The following is a 14,936-nucleotide window of genomic DNA, read 5'->3' as shown; positions in this document are numbered from 1 at the left end:
TGTTAAATCTAAATATTATATATAAATCTAAATGTTAAATGTTAAATCTAAATGTTATATATAAATCTAAATGTTAAATCTAAATGTTATATATAAATCTAAATGTTAAATGTTAAATCTAAATGTTATATATAAATCTAAATGTTAAATGTTAAATCTAAATGTTATATATAAATCTAAATGTTAAATGTTAAATCTAAATATTATATATAAATCTAAATGTTAAATGTTAAATCTAAATGTTATATATAAATCTAAATGTTAAATGTTAAATCTAAATGTTATATATAAATCTAAATGTTAAATGTTAAATCTAAATGTTATATATAAATCTAAATGTTAAATGTTAAATCTAAATGTTATATATAAATCTAAATGTTAAATGTTAAATCTAAATGTTATATATAAATCTAAATGTTAAATGTTAAATCTAAATGTTATATATAAATCTAAATGTTAAATGTTAAATCTAAATGTTACGGGAAACTAAATATTTAGCTAATATGCAAATTTATTGTACGGGTCAACGGAAATACCAAAATAAAAGCTTCAAGAAAACCTCCCGCGCTAAAGTGTGCCGGTCGCGGTCAGGTTCTGTGTTTGCGCTCCTCTTACGGTCACTTTTGACTGCCATGAGCTGCTTCGACTATTCCCTACCAGCATGTCCAGCGATTTAGCTGAAAACATTGGAAGAGCCGTTTTGTCGGCCATCCAACGATTCAGCGGTAATGCACCCTCGACCTCACAAACGCCGCAGCACTTGGTAAGTTTATTGTATAGCATTTTGGACGGGTTGATAGCAGTGTTAGCAAAACTAGCAAAGCTAAATTACTTAGCTAGTCCTCAATTATTTCATTTGGTAGGCAGCAGACAGAGATCGAACATCATACAACTCTATTTATTTATTTGGTAGGTAGGTAACAGTCGTTCTTGATGTAAATGTTTCCTTAGGAATCCAGCAATGCACCTGGACCAAGTAGACCTGCCGTCTCCACTGGGATACCATACTGCTCGGTAGGCCTTCTTACACATATCATTTAATTTATTTATCATGAAATTTCCCCTTGTGGGACTAATAAAGGTATGTTATCTTATCTTAGCTGACTGGTTTTGATATACAGTCAGGTTCATAAGTAGTTGGATACAGACACATTTTCTAATGTTGCTTCTGTAAATTACCAGAATGAATTAAAAATGAAACTACTCCAATGCAGTTGAAGTGCAGACTTTAAGTTTTAATTCAGTGGGTTGGACTAAATGAATGCATAAAAATGTGAGAGGGAAAAATTAATTTGTAAACACAATCCTATCATTTCAGAGGCTCTAAAGTAATTAGACAAATTAAATAACTGAAAATAAATGATAATTTCTATTACTTTATTCAAAACCCTTTGTTGGCAATGACAGCCTGAAGTCTTGAAGTCATGGACACCACCAGATGCTGGCATTCCTCCTTACTAAGGCTCTGCCAGGCCTTTACTGCATTGGCTTTCAGTTGCTGTTTGTTTGTGGGCCTTTCTGTCCTAAATTTAGTCTTCAACAACTGAAATGTATGCTCAATTGGGTTAAAATCCAGTGACTGACTTGGCCATTCAAGAATATTCTATTTCTTTACTTTATTAAAGTCATGGGGTGCTTGGACTGTATGTTTTGGGTCATCTTCCATCTTTATTATTAAATGCTGCCCAATCAATGTGACTACTTTTAGCTGGACTTAAGCAGACAAGTATGTCTCTGAACACATTCAGCTGCTTCAGTCCTGTGTCACATATTCAGTAAACACTACCAGTGCCACTGGCAGCCATGCACGCCCAAACCATCACACTGCCTCTGCCATGTTTTACAGATGATGTGGTATGCTTTGGATCATGAGTCGTTCCACCCTTCTCCATACTTTTTTCTTGCCATCATTCTGGTAGAGGTTGATCTTGGTTTTATCTGTCCAAAGAATGTTTTTCCAAAATTTAGCTGGCTTTTACTAGATGTTTTTTTTTTTTTTTTTTTTTTTTTGTTAAGTCCATTCTAGCCTTTCTATTCTTGAGGCTTATGAGTGGCTTGCACCTTGCAGTGAACCCTCTGTATTAGGGCTGTTCGATATGACGATATGAAAACATCTATCATTTCATATTATACGCTATCATTTGTTCTGTGGTGTCGCAAAATAAATTTTACGTCAATATTTTTCATCGTTTTGATGGTCACTGTAGTGGCTGTATTAATTTCTTAATTTTCTTTTTTCTGTTATGTTCTCTTTGACCGCATGTTGTCTGTTCACAGTAAAATTTTCAAAATGCAAACACTACGTCTCAAATCAATTCCAGGCCTTTTATCTGCTTAATTGGTAATGACATCATCATTTTAATATGGATACCCTAAATTAAAGCTTAGTCTGCACATCATGTCCATGATATAATTTTGATTGGAATATGTTTCAGTAAACGGGCAACAAAATAAAACTTGTTAGGGTCCAAATACACACTGACCTAATTGCAGGCCTTTGCTACTCTAATTGAGTGCTCAAAGCACTTTATACAACAGATCTCATTTACCCATTCACATGCACAGATTAATACAAGCACTTTTTCTGTCCAACATTCGCACACAGTCATAGTTGGATAAACTCATTGGGAGCTCTAGATTAGAGCACCTGGGAACTGAATCACCAACTTGACCAACAATCACCAAATGCTAATCTACAAGATACAAAAGGTTCAGTTTTCTGTGTAATGGGTAGACAATAGTAAGATGGTCTGAGTCTACAGTTTGTTTGTTTGTTTTTAATGAACAGATAATAGAAACCTTACGGATGTATTGTAATGCATAGGTGTCTATCTGTATCTGTGTTTGAATTCATTTCAGGTTCCTCTTCCATCAGTTCCTCAAGCTCATGCTACGCGCTCACATTTTGTGAGAAAAAACAAGACCTGCAAACACTATACAAAAGATGTTGTGTGCTTGCCCTTGTCTTCAGCATCAACGTTTCTCATACCGAGAGGAGATTCACGAGCAAAACTAGCACAAGATGGCCTTATTGGGAAGATCTCCTTTACATCTGACTGGTCTGAAGCACAACTTAGAGAAGAAATAGCAGCAATCTTCAGAAGAACATTTGCACTGTCAACTGGCCAGACATTCCCTTTTGAGTATTTGAGTACAATTAGAGGATGTAAACGACTAATGAAACCAAATGTTTCTAGCAGTTTTCTTTGGGGTGGCCAAGAAGTTGGCTCGATTTGTTCCACCACCTGCCTCTATATAATGGCAGGGATACAAAAACCTGCACAGGTAAACATTTTATATTGCAGTGCAGAAATATTTGTTGTCTAAAAAGTGAGTCTGTTCCCTTAACATAATTTTATTAATTGTATTAATTAATATTGCAGTTTCAGCAGGTGTAAACAGTTTTTAGTGCAGCCATGTGCCTCTGTGTTACCAGTGATTTGGTGCAACTGTATTTGATTTTATGTAGAACATGCTTTCTTTTCCCTCAGGAGGAACCAGAAGAGCTGTCTGATAGTGACTTTGAAAGTCCAGTCTGCCGGAGAAGACGAGGTATGTGATGTGAATGAAAACCTAGTGAGGTTCTAAGCTCGATGACCAGTTAGATTTTGTTACTGCAGTGCGTAATAATTCCTGGGGGGTTTGTTTGATGAGAGCATCGTTAATTTGTCCGATTGGGGCGATCGTGGCTCAAGAGTTGGGAGTTCGCCTTGTAATCGGAAGGTTGCCGGTTCGAGCCCCGGCTCGGACAGTCTCGGTCGTTGTGTCCTTGGGCAAGACACTTCACCTACCGCCTACTGGTGTTGGCCAGAGGGGCCGATGGCGCGATATGGCAGCCTCGCCTCTGTCAGTCTGCCCCAGGGCAGCTGTGGCTACAACTGTAGCTTGCCTTCACCAGTGTGTGAATGGGTGGATGACTGGGTGTGTAAAGCGCTTTGGGGTCCTTAGGGGGGACTAGTAAAAGTGCTATACAAATACAGGCCATTTACCATTTTAATGTTTACGAATTATCACAGGTGATTACAGCCAAGGAGGAATATGTGCCCAACTTTCACTTAAACTAATATAAGGATATATAAAGGCTGTTAACATTATGAAGCAAGTCATGCTGACCTTCTTTCCTTTGTTCAGTGCATCATGCGTTGTCTACAACACCAGGTGAAAGTGAGGCCAAGCATCAGGAAACAGAGAGCTGCATTCAAGAGAGTGAAAATGAGGGACAGGCAGAGGGACAGCAGATGTTTCCATATAATGTGGCAGAATTTGTGTAAGCTGTTGTCTAGGGGTTAAAGAAATCCTTCATTTTAGATGTTGTTTAGGATATTGTTTTGATGCAAGTTTCCAATTTGCATGTTTGGGGTTTTTTTGCTGAATGACTGCAACTTTAGGATTTACATTTAATTTTTTTTTTTTTTTAATGATGTAGTGTGAGAAATTCTTCAAGGCTGACATGTTTTATGATTTCTAATATCTCTTATCTACTTAGCCCTATTTTTCTGGAGGAAGATGAAGCTCTTGAAGAGGCAATTCAGCGTAGCCTCCTAGAAGAGTCTGATAGACAGAGTGAAGTTCATATTTCAAGGTAAGATTTGAAAGTAACCTTTGATAATTGAATATTTTATTTGCATCTTTACTTGCATCATTTTTTTGCAGTTACACAATTACAAAGGTAATTGCTCATTTCTGACTAATTTAATATGGACTATCACAACATAATTATATGTTGTAACTCTGTGCACTTGAGTCAAATGTACAGCAAATTTCCATTTTTCCCCAAGATCTGTTTGTCATTGTCCCTTTTTTATATAGGTCTTTTAAGAAGCTCAGCAAAGAAGAAATTGAAGGTCTTCTTAGAGCTCATAGTGAGAAAGTCATTACACCAGGAACAAGACAACTCCATATCAGTCGAGCCAATGTGTGGTCGACTGCTTTGCGTCAGTTCAAGAGACCCAAGTTTGCAGAAAGCTGTGAGATGTTTTATGTCACATTTGCAAGCGATGAACATGATACAGAGGAAGATGCTGCTGACCTTGGGGGGCCAAGGCGGGAGTTTTTCCGTTTACTGGTGAAGGCCATCTTTCAGGACAGTGGTGCTTTTGAAGGTAATAGGATTTCACAGTCAAACTAACTAACTTACTTACTCAAGGCCTAAAGGCTTGTTGACGACACTCGTTTTTATAATGTTACAAACGCAACAACCACCTGATCTGAACATTGTTTGACAGAACATTAACAAGTTAATAAATGACTACAGATAATAAATCTGTTATGTTCTGCGTGTCTGAAACAGTAAAAAAAAAAAAAAAAAAAAGTAATACATTTTTGTCTGTCAATCTCAAGATATCAGTTTGGGGTCTGTACAGAATATACTTTTTTGTGTGTTATTTTTCAGCTACACCAAATGGATGCACACTGAAATTTAACATCCTACACTTGCAAAATGGAGTATATCGAACCATTGGCAGGATGTTGTCCACGATAATAGTGCAAGGTGGAGAAGCACCTGCCTTTCTCTCTCCACATGTAGTAGACTACATTGTGTCAGGAGACATTCTTCAAGTACACCTAACACCGGATGATATAGGTGACCCTGAGTTAAGAGAGAATCTGAAAAAGGTGAATTGCAATATTATAACAAGAATATTGTAATATTTCCTATATTCACAAGTCTTCTGGTCTTCTTTTATAATATATAATAAATACACTTTTGGTTATTAGAGGCAATTCCATGTATTATATTTTCAATTTGTTTCCTTTTTGTTAAAAAAAAAAAAATATTGGTGAAATACAGCCAAATAAACCAAAACAAAAACGTTTCGAGTCCAATTAAAATGAACCATCTGCAGTATTTGTGTACACTGGTAAAAAACAAACATTTAAAGTGTTTTTCTTAAATATTTAGGTTGTAAATGCAACAACTCAACATGATTTGGAGGAAGCAGTCAGCTGCTGCGACTCATGGTGATATCAAGTTGAAGGTCTTCCACTCACAGTCACCATGGCCAATAAAGATCTGTTTGTGAAAAATGCAGCTCTATACCTTGCAGTTCTGCAACGGCAAAGCTGTTTCGATCAACTAACTGATGGCTTGTCCTACTATGGAGTGAGAGTTATATTTTTTCTGTATCAATTGGTCATTATTTTATAATCATTTAGAGTGAGCTACTTTTTATATTTAAAACTGGAATTTAACCATTATTTAAACTTTTCTGTCTAGATTTTATCACTCCTGAGAGAGAACCCCAGTTTGCGTGTTCTGCTTGACCTATCGGGGGAGGACAAAGATCTGACAGCCAGTTTAATTGCTGGGGTTCTCAGGCCAAGCTATTCTGTCCTTGGGAGCAACAGAAGAGTTAGAGAGGAGCTGATGGTGGTCAAATTTCGGGAATTTCTCCAGTGTGTCGAAAGTAAGCAGAAATTCACATAATGTAGTCTGGCCATGAAACAATTCGGGACACTAAAGTAAAACTTTGTCTTTTTATGTCACATGCGCGCACACAAAACAGGAATAAAGATGTATGATAGCTTACAACTGACAAGCAAGGCAAAGACAGAACCTCTGTATTTTTTATAAAAACATTAGCCATCATTTAGTTGTTAGCTCAAGCTTTAACTATTTTAGTGTCCCCAGGTTAACGGTGGTTTTTCTTTGTTTTTAGATGAAGAGCTGAGAGACTCACTTGGAGAAAGGACTCTTACCAAGGATGAAGAGGCATTTGTGAAGGCTTTGAGGCCTGGTCACATCTTGGCTTTTGCCACCGGGAGCAGCAAGGTTCCAGCCATAGGTTTTCAACCAGCTCCTAAAATAACATTCATTCACGATGAAAGCAAACATCTCCCGATTGCACACACATGTGCAAATGAGCTTCAGCTTTTTGTGAATGAAACAACAATGGCTGATGATGATGCTTTTCATTACTGCTTCTTAGTAGCACTCATGAATGGAGCTTTATTCAGCACCATCTAAACATGTTCCAAAAAAAGTGAAATTAAAATGGTGGGTTTGTTAACTCTAATCCTGTTCATTAATTGTAGTTTCAAGTAACTTTGCTTCATACAAGATAGTTGAAATAAATTCTGACTGCATTTAATGTTCAACAACAAACAAACAAACAAATCAATAAAGTCACTGGTGTAATACAATAATTTTATTAAGCTTTTCTTTTTTTAAACAAGGACACATCAAAACAGTTTATGCACAGAGTATACTAAACATGCTTTGTAGAACAAGCCAGGATTACTTAGACATCTAACAGCAACATTTATTAAGACTATTGCAACTTTACAATGATTAAAACAATACTGTAGATAATCTTGTGAATTGATTTAAAGACTGACTGTTCCGTGTTGATAATTTTCACTGTTATACTGTATTACAGTGTGAATTTGATCTTTACTTCAATCTGAATAACTGGTTTTACCCATAAACTAAAAGTGGTTGTAGCCTTCTGAATAGCCTATGAGTCACACTGTCAGTCATTAACTCTGAGTCCTTATGTGGCAGGAGGCATCACTGCTAGAGGGGAGGGGCTTCTGCAGTAGTACAAAAACTGCATTTGCTGTACAGCATTTAAGAATATTAAGTGTCATCACTCTTTAGAACATCACTGGTATCCTGTGGTTGAGGTCACACATTTACAAGTTTGTTAAAAATATACTGCTGTGTTCGTTGAAACAATGTTTTACCATTATTGTTGTCTTCTTCAAAAGGGTGAATGCTTGTATATAGCTCTTGTAAATCGCTGTCATTTAATGGGACAAACCTACTTTCAGAGTTTGACAAGGAGGGTATGGAGACCTCTGCTGTAGAAAGTTCTGGGTTGTGACGATGAGACACATGAGTTCCGCAGGCAAAAAGCTGGATGGGAGTTCTATTACCTTCAGTGGAAACAGAGTGATTGTTATATCCAGCTTTGAATTCCTTCAAAGTGCGGTTGATTCGTGGTAGAAACACATGAAGGCAAAATAGGTCTGTTGCATTTTCTAAGTCTAGGATACCAAGTGATTCCAATTCATAAAATATAGGTGCATAAATGCGGCTACAGTTGTTGTTTAAGTCTCGGTTGAAACGCTCAATCCTCTGGTTGTGCACAGAACTTCCCATTAAGACAGAGCTTTCACCCCTGCTTGCTCGCATGTCCTCCCAAATCTGAGCATTCTCTCCTCCGTGATCAGTCCTGATATGCAGGGGTCTGCCAAATTGTCCAACAGCTGCAGTAAAGAGGGCTTTCACAGTCTCAGCTCGATTATTGCTGGAGCACTGAAGAAACATCAACATCCTGCTGTATCCATCTATTGCACCATGAACAACAAACTTCCAACGAATCAGTTTGTGATTTCCATCTATGTGCCATATGAAATTTGGATGAGGCACAGAATATACTCGCCGAGCAACTGCAGTTCTTCTCCTGGATAGAACACCAGCCGAGTCCACCCTCCGCAGTGACTTTCTTACGCGCCATCTTTGAACCACTATGTTTTTGGAACGCAGATGACCCATCAGCATCACTTCTCCAACATTTGGATGTTCAGTTTTTATTTGGGACACTATCTGATCTAACTCATGGTCACTGATTACATTGAATTTTGACTCTGAGATATTATAGTCTTGCAGTAACTTATACAGAGTGGGCCTGGAGATGGAAAGGATAGATGCAGCTTCAGTAAAAGATGTTTTCAGGGAAAGAACATTTTCCAATTCCTCTTTGGAAATCTGAAGCCTTCCTTGGTAACCATCCTAGAACACGGCACAGAAAATCTCAATGAGCACAATTCTATAACAAAAGATGGGTAATTTGAGGCAATTGTACTGTGACAGATTAGCTAGAGAGTAATATTTTATCAATAGTTTTAAAATATGAAAGTGAGCAATCAAAAGACACTTCACAGCAAAAACAGTAATAAAATATGACGTAAAACTTGTGAATGTTGTTGGTGGTGATGTGACACTGCTAGTGATGGACCCCTAAGAAGATGAAATGTATGTAGAATCAGAATCATTACTTTGACAGGATTTAATTTAAGGTGACATATTACACCAAAGAAAAAACAAAAATTAGTCAGCTAAATGATATGTGTAAGAAGGCCTACCGAGCAGTATGGTATCCCAGTGGAGACGGCAGGTCTACTTGGTCCAGGTGCATTGCTGGATTCCTAAGGAAACATTTACATCAAGAACGACTGTTACCTACCTACCAAATAAATAAATAGAGTTGTATGATGTTCGATCTCTGTCTGCTGCCTACCAAATGAAATAATTGAGGACTAGCTAAGTAATTTAGCTTTGCTAGTTTTGCTAACACTGCTATCAACCCGTCCAAAATGCTATACAATAAACTTACCAAGTGCTGCGGCATTTGTGAGGTCGAGGGTGCATTACCGCTGAATCGTTGGATGGCCGACAAAACGGCTCTTCCAATGTTTTCAGCTAAATCGCTGGACATGCTGGTAGGGAATAGTCGAAGCAGCTCATGGCAGTCAAAAGTGACCGTAAGAGGAGCGCAAACACAGAACCTGACCGCGACCGGCACACTTTAGCGCGGGAGGTTTTCTTGAAGCTTTTATTTTGGTATTTCCGTTGACCCGTACAATAAATTTGCATATTAGCTAAATATTTAGTTTCCCGTAACATTTAGATTTAACATTTAACATTTAGATTTATATATAACATTTAGATTTAACATTTAACATTTAGATTTATATATAACATTTAGATTTAACATTTAACATTTAGATTTATATATAACATTTAGATTTAACATTTAACATTTAGATTTATATATAATATTTAGATTTAACATTTAACATTTAGATTTATATATAACATTTAGATTTAACATTTAACATTTAGATTTAACATTTAGATTTATATATAATATTTAGATTTAACATTTAACATTTAGATTTATATATAATACTTACATTTAACATTTAACATTTACATTTAAATATAATATTTACATTTAACATTTAACATTTACATTTAAATATAATATTTACATTTAACATTTAGCATTTAGATTTAACATTTAACATTTAGATTTATATATAACATTTAGATTTAACATTTAACATTTAGATTTATATATAACATTTAGATTTAACATTTAACATTTAGATTTATATATAACATTTAGATTTAACATTTAACATTTAGATTTATATATAATATTTAGATTTAACATTTAACATTTAGATTTATATATAACATTTAGATTTAACATTTAACATTTAGATTTATATATAACATTTAGATTTAACATTTAACATTTAGATTTATATATAACATTTAGATTTAACATTTAACATTTAGATTTATATATAATATTTAGATTTAACATTTAACATTTAGATTTATATATAACATTTAGATTTAACATTTAACATTTAGATTTATATATAACATTTAGATTTAACATTTAGATTTATATATAATATTTACATTTAACATTTAACATTTAGATTTATATATAACATTTAGATTTAACATTTAACATTTAGATTTATATATAACATTTAGATTTAACATTTAACATTTAGATTTAACATTTAACATTTAGATTTATATATAATATTTAGATTTAACATTTAACATTTAGATTTATATATAATATTTACATTTAACATTTAACATTTACATTTAAATATAATATTTACATTTAACATTTAACATTTACATTTAAATATAATATTTACATTTAACATTTAGCATTTAGATTTAACATTTAACATTTAGATTTAACATTTAGCATTTAGATTTAACATTTAAAATCCTGTTTTAAATATGAAAAGTTACAAATATTTTACTAAATGTTGTAAAAAATGACTCGAAAAAACATGTTTTTGTAAGATTTAGAGCTAAATGTGGAAAAATGTTGCTGTTAATTTCGGCATGTTTCAGTTTACAAACGGCGCCCCATATTATGGGGAATGCAAAGACAGTAAGATTATACATGATTTAAAACCCATCATCCATCTCTCTGCGTTTCTCTTGGTTACTTCATAAAACCTGCTGCTGCCTGCAGCTTCTACGTCTAACACAACTGGCAGTGTGAAAAACACGGTTTCTGCTGACAGTTTCATTTACTGCGGAGCTGTTTAGCCACGGCTGTAAGGAGATGTAGCTTTTAATGGATGTGTCAAAGTGACGCCCGGAGCTTGTTCTCTTTATTTATTTCAGTCGTTTATCCAATATAATGTAAGGTGCGCACACATTAATTCATCAATGAACTTTAGTTACATATTGATTTTCCTCTCTCATCATCGCCTTCTTGCCTCCTCGGTCCCCTCCTTTCTTCCTCTCCTCGTCCTCTCTTTTCTTGACTAAATAAGGGAGTTTTGAGGGGAAGGCTGACCAGCACGCCTCCTCTGGCTTTCAGCTGCTTCAGTAAATACTGCTGGAAGTAATAAGAGCAGTAACCGCTGCATTTTTAATTCATGCCAAAGACTCACGTTTTGATCGATAGTCTTCGTCCAGCTGCAGGGCTGCAATTTATCACGTGTGACTAATCATTAAAAATATGATGCTGAGGAAAAAGGGGGGAGGACGCCTTATGGAGCTGTGCAGGACATTTTTGATAAATGCTTCCACGGAGCAGCAGAGGGCTTCAGGCCTTTGCTTGGCGCTGCTGAAAACAAGGACGTTTTCCTCAGTCGGAGCCATCACAGGTGAACCGGCTGCAGTCCGGTTCCAATGGACTTCAAGGGATTCAGGAAAACGCTTTGTCTGCTGATGCCTTCAATGCCGGTCGGAAAATTAATACCTCACAGCTAAATTGAAGCGATGCTTCAAACAAGGTCATCGTAATTTCACCTCGTTAGTGTCCCCAGCAGCTCACAAACTACTCTTGCTCCCAGTGGCTTTGACAGCAGCGCACACGCGGCTGCATTTTAATACAAAAAGACGAGAATTTCATCCGATCTCGTCTTTGGGACATAATCAGCATTTCTGTTTCATTTCCCCCACAATGACAATATATATATACTACCAACCGTTTATCACAAGAAAACGAGCTTGTCAGTTAAATAATTAACTTGTGACAACATAATAATAACAATAATAATCATCATCATTTTGTGTAATTAGATTGTACTGTTGTGTACCATGACAGTATGTGGTTTCATTTCCGACATACAATTTAGTCCTTTTTAGCTAACAGTCTAAATTAATGACACGTTACGCATTCTTAATGTTTGGAGAACATTCATATATTTAAAGATATTACATGTAATGCTAAAATAGAGCGGAAGAGCAGGACTGGGTTTCAATCCATCCGCTAGATCCGCAATACCCGACGCTCCATGAAGGCATCATCCCCAGGTTGACGGAAGGGGGGAACCCTTGTGACGTAGCTGAGCAGGCTGAGTGGTGAATCCCCATCCAACCCTCCCTGAAGCACAATAAAGAAGCACCAGCAACGCGTTTTAAACGGCCTTTCGTTATCCACGGCAAACTCGCTGATTCAGGATCAGCTCAGGCAGAGAGACACGCTTCACTTTCGCGCAGGTGAATGTTCCTTTGTGAGGTATGGATGGAGTCTTTTGTTACACAGAGACAAGCAGCACAGGAGCGGGCAGAAGGGCGTGGATGTAAACTGAATCCCTCCCATAGCTGCTGAGGACAGGTAATGCAGCACAAAGCCGAACACCTGTTAACAACGGCAGCCTTTCAGAGCTCGTATCCACCATCACCTGCACCACACATTCATTACAAGATCATCTTTGTGACAAATGATCTTGTTTTGAGGCATTTAAATCAGTTGCAGTGCTCTTTAATGATATCTGGGCCACGTTTTCAGCGACCAAAACCCCCAAACTGCAAAGCTCTTGGAGGTGTAATAAGCAGTTTTTTTCTGGGGTGAGGAGAGCAGGGATGGCCGAGAGCGCGCTCCTTCTCCTCCACCCATCAAAGGTTGGCTATCTCGCTCCTGATGCGCAAAGGGTTAAAAAGAGACGCAGTTAGAAGCCAGTGGAGCTGAAGTCATCTGGCAGAGCGCACAGCGAGATGGAGGAGAGAGATACAGTGAACACCTCCTAAAAAAACACTGATCTAGGACGCTTCAAGCTGCTGTTCTTGAGCTCTGCTGTTTTCATGCAACCAATCCGGTGTTCTTCATTTCCTCCCCAGTGAAACGCGCTGAGCTTCAGGTGGCGAAGAGGAGGAGGTGGAATAAGAGAAGAATAAAGACGCGCAGCTCAGCGCCAGAGCCATGGCTCCACAGAGGTTCGTCGGAAAGCTCGCTTCACGGGAGCGGGTTGTAGTGCAGGATGAGTGGTCCCCCGCGCTCCAGCGAGTGTGAGAGCAGGAGGAACATCACCTGACAGGCGGCCCTCCCCTCGGGGGACACAAGCAGACACGCTCGCGCCTCTCAGGCTGGAAACTGGAGGGCAAAAAACGGCTCAGATCCTACAGCGCGCCTCCTTTTCCAGAACTCTCCTCTTCCTCACTTTCTCGTGGAAAGAGATTTCACTTTCTCTGCGGCCAAACTTGGGAAAACTTTGGCCCCCGGATTGAGCCTGGCGCTGTAGCGTCCATGCCGGGAGCGCCGTGAGCGTCGTGCGCCCGGCTGCGGAGATTGGAGAACTGCGCTCTCGCTGTGATATTATTCAAAGTCCCGCAAAGTCTTTCGCAGTCCAGGGGCCACTGCAGCGAAGATGCCAGTCCGGAGGGGCCATGTGGCTCCGCAGAACACCTTCCTGGATACCATCATCAGGAAATTTGACAGTCAAAGTAAGAATCTAGATTTTCCTCCTTCAGATTGTTTATCCAAGCGTCCACAGCCTGCTTTGCTTTCATCGAGGCCCGGCGGTAGTGATTGATTTGCTGACTCGGGAGCTGTTAGAAATAGCATCCTAATGATGTAGACGTTGAGGTGACACGTTGTTTTCCAGAATTAGCCTCAATTATGGTGTCCCCTGCATGCTTAATGGCCGTGACACGTCACAAGGGTCGGAACTCTGTGATAAATGAAACCAATCAGAAATCGAGCGAAACTTTACGGATGCCAAACGTTTCACGGCAGCAGCAGCTTGTGTAGATTGATGCGCTCCTGAGTTTACTTGGAGCCTCTTGTTAAAGGTTAGTATCTGCATCCTTTAGTACACTTGCTTTCATGGAATCAGGTTCGTCCTCAGTGTTTATACTCAGTAATCGCTGCACGCCAATAAACCATTCTGAGTTTCGTTTGCCTTCCAAATCGCTGTTTCACATTAATCGATCTCCAGCAAGCTTCAAAAACAAACAATATATCTGAACCGATGGATTTTGCATAAGAGCCCGTGGGCATGAAATTCAAAGCTGTCTCCACCCGTCCCCACCTCCCTGTGGCACTTTTATCTTTGATGCAAATCATGCATGTTGTTCCCAACCACGAGCGTGTGACCATACTTCAGACGTGCCTCTGCAGCCGTGAGCAGCACGTTTTCTGCACCTCGGGGCAGATGAAGATGAGGCTGTGGCGTACAGAGGAAGAAAGAGTGGATGTGTGTCATTGCCATTCATTTTCCAGGCTGGTGAAGGCTATATTGACGCAAGGGATTAAAATGCCTCTTTAAAATGTCAGTTTCTCCAGGGCGGAGAAGATAAACATTCAGATGTTGGCTGAATTAAAGTCTTTGCTCGGGACCCCCTGTCTAAACACAGAAAACAAGCTGCCTGCCTTCTACCATGCACCTTGCTCTTGGGTAGTTTACAGGCCTGCTGTGGAAAAGCCAGCGATGTGACTCTGCACTCCTAACAGTCACGACAGCAGCTGAAAATGAAATAAGGTTTTCACATAAAAACACTCTTTCCTCACACGGAGGTGCTGAGAAGAAACTCCACACATGTGCAGTCGAGTTGAATAATTGACGTTGGAGTTGGGTAATTGACATTAATCCTGCTCTGCTTAGTTTTCCATGCTGATAAGCGTGGATGACTCTGCAAAGGTGAACATATT

At 38.1% G+C, this 14,936-nt stretch overlaps 3 protein-coding genes across 4 annotated transcripts in view; 2 read left to right on the top strand and 1 right to left on the bottom strand.

The window, feature by feature from the left end:
* Nucleotides 1–364: 364 nt before the first annotated feature.
* LOC147321435 (uncharacterized) lies at nucleotides 365–7,157 on the top strand. 2 transcript variants are annotated; one of them, XM_086305363.1, is made up of 11 exons: nucleotides 365–763; nucleotides 952–1,014; nucleotides 2,860–3,285; nucleotides 3,492–3,552; nucleotides 4,132–4,267; nucleotides 4,487–4,582; nucleotides 4,810–5,102; nucleotides 5,393–5,616; nucleotides 5,903–6,103; nucleotides 6,218–6,407; nucleotides 6,666–7,157. In XM_086305363.1, the coding sequence occupies exons 1-9, from the start codon at nucleotides 662–664 to the stop codon at nucleotides 5,963–5,965; spliced, it is 1,464 nt and encodes a 487-aa protein (XP_086161489.1). In that variant the 5' UTR covers nucleotides 365–661; the 3' UTR covers nucleotides 5,966–6,103; nucleotides 6,218–6,407; nucleotides 6,666–7,157. The 2 variants fall into 2 exon arrangements, with proteins under 2 accessions (XP_086161489.1, XP_086161488.1); XM_086305362.1 differs by having other exon boundaries at nucleotides 6,660–7,154.
* LOC147321434 (uncharacterized) lies at nucleotides 7,146–9,754 on the bottom strand. The gene is made up of 3 exons (XM_086305364.1): nucleotides 9,342–9,754; nucleotides 9,091–9,153; nucleotides 7,146–8,737 (listed from the first exon to the last, which is right to left on the bottom strand). Exons 1-3 carry the CDS (start codon nucleotides 9,441–9,443, stop codon nucleotides 7,628–7,630), a joined length of 1,275 nt encoding a protein of 424 aa, XP_086161490.1. The 5' UTR covers nucleotides 9,444–9,754; the 3' UTR covers nucleotides 7,146–7,627.
* Nucleotides 9,755–12,504: 2,750 nt separating this feature from the next.
* Nucleotides 12,505–14,936, top strand: part of kcnh2b (potassium voltage-gated channel, subfamily H (eag-related), member 2b) — a 271,728-nt gene continuing 269,296 nt past the window's right edge. The window contains exons 1-2 of the mRNA XM_086305360.1: nucleotides 12,505–12,623; nucleotides 13,127–13,729. Of these exons, the coding sequence (XP_086161486.1) occupies nucleotides 13,654–13,729 (76 nt within the window). The 5' untranslated portion in view covers nucleotides 12,505–12,623; nucleotides 13,127–13,653. The remainder of the gene's footprint in view (nucleotides 12,624–13,126; nucleotides 13,730–14,936) is intronic.

The sequence above is a fragment of the Aulonocara sp. 'chitande type north' Nkhata Bay genome, linkage group LG9 (assembly GCF_057382095.1).
Source record: "Aulonocara sp. 'chitande type north' Nkhata Bay isolate Kocher_YH1m ecotype deep benthic linkage group LG9, A_spYH_male_GT1.1, whole genome shotgun sequence".
Classification (NCBI taxonomy): domain Eukaryota; kingdom Metazoa; phylum Chordata; class Actinopteri; order Cichliformes; family Cichlidae; genus Aulonocara; species Aulonocara sp. 'chitande type north' Nkhata Bay.
The sequence above is the reverse complement of the archived record's forward strand: the minus strand, read 5'-3'. Positions and strand labels throughout refer to the sequence as shown.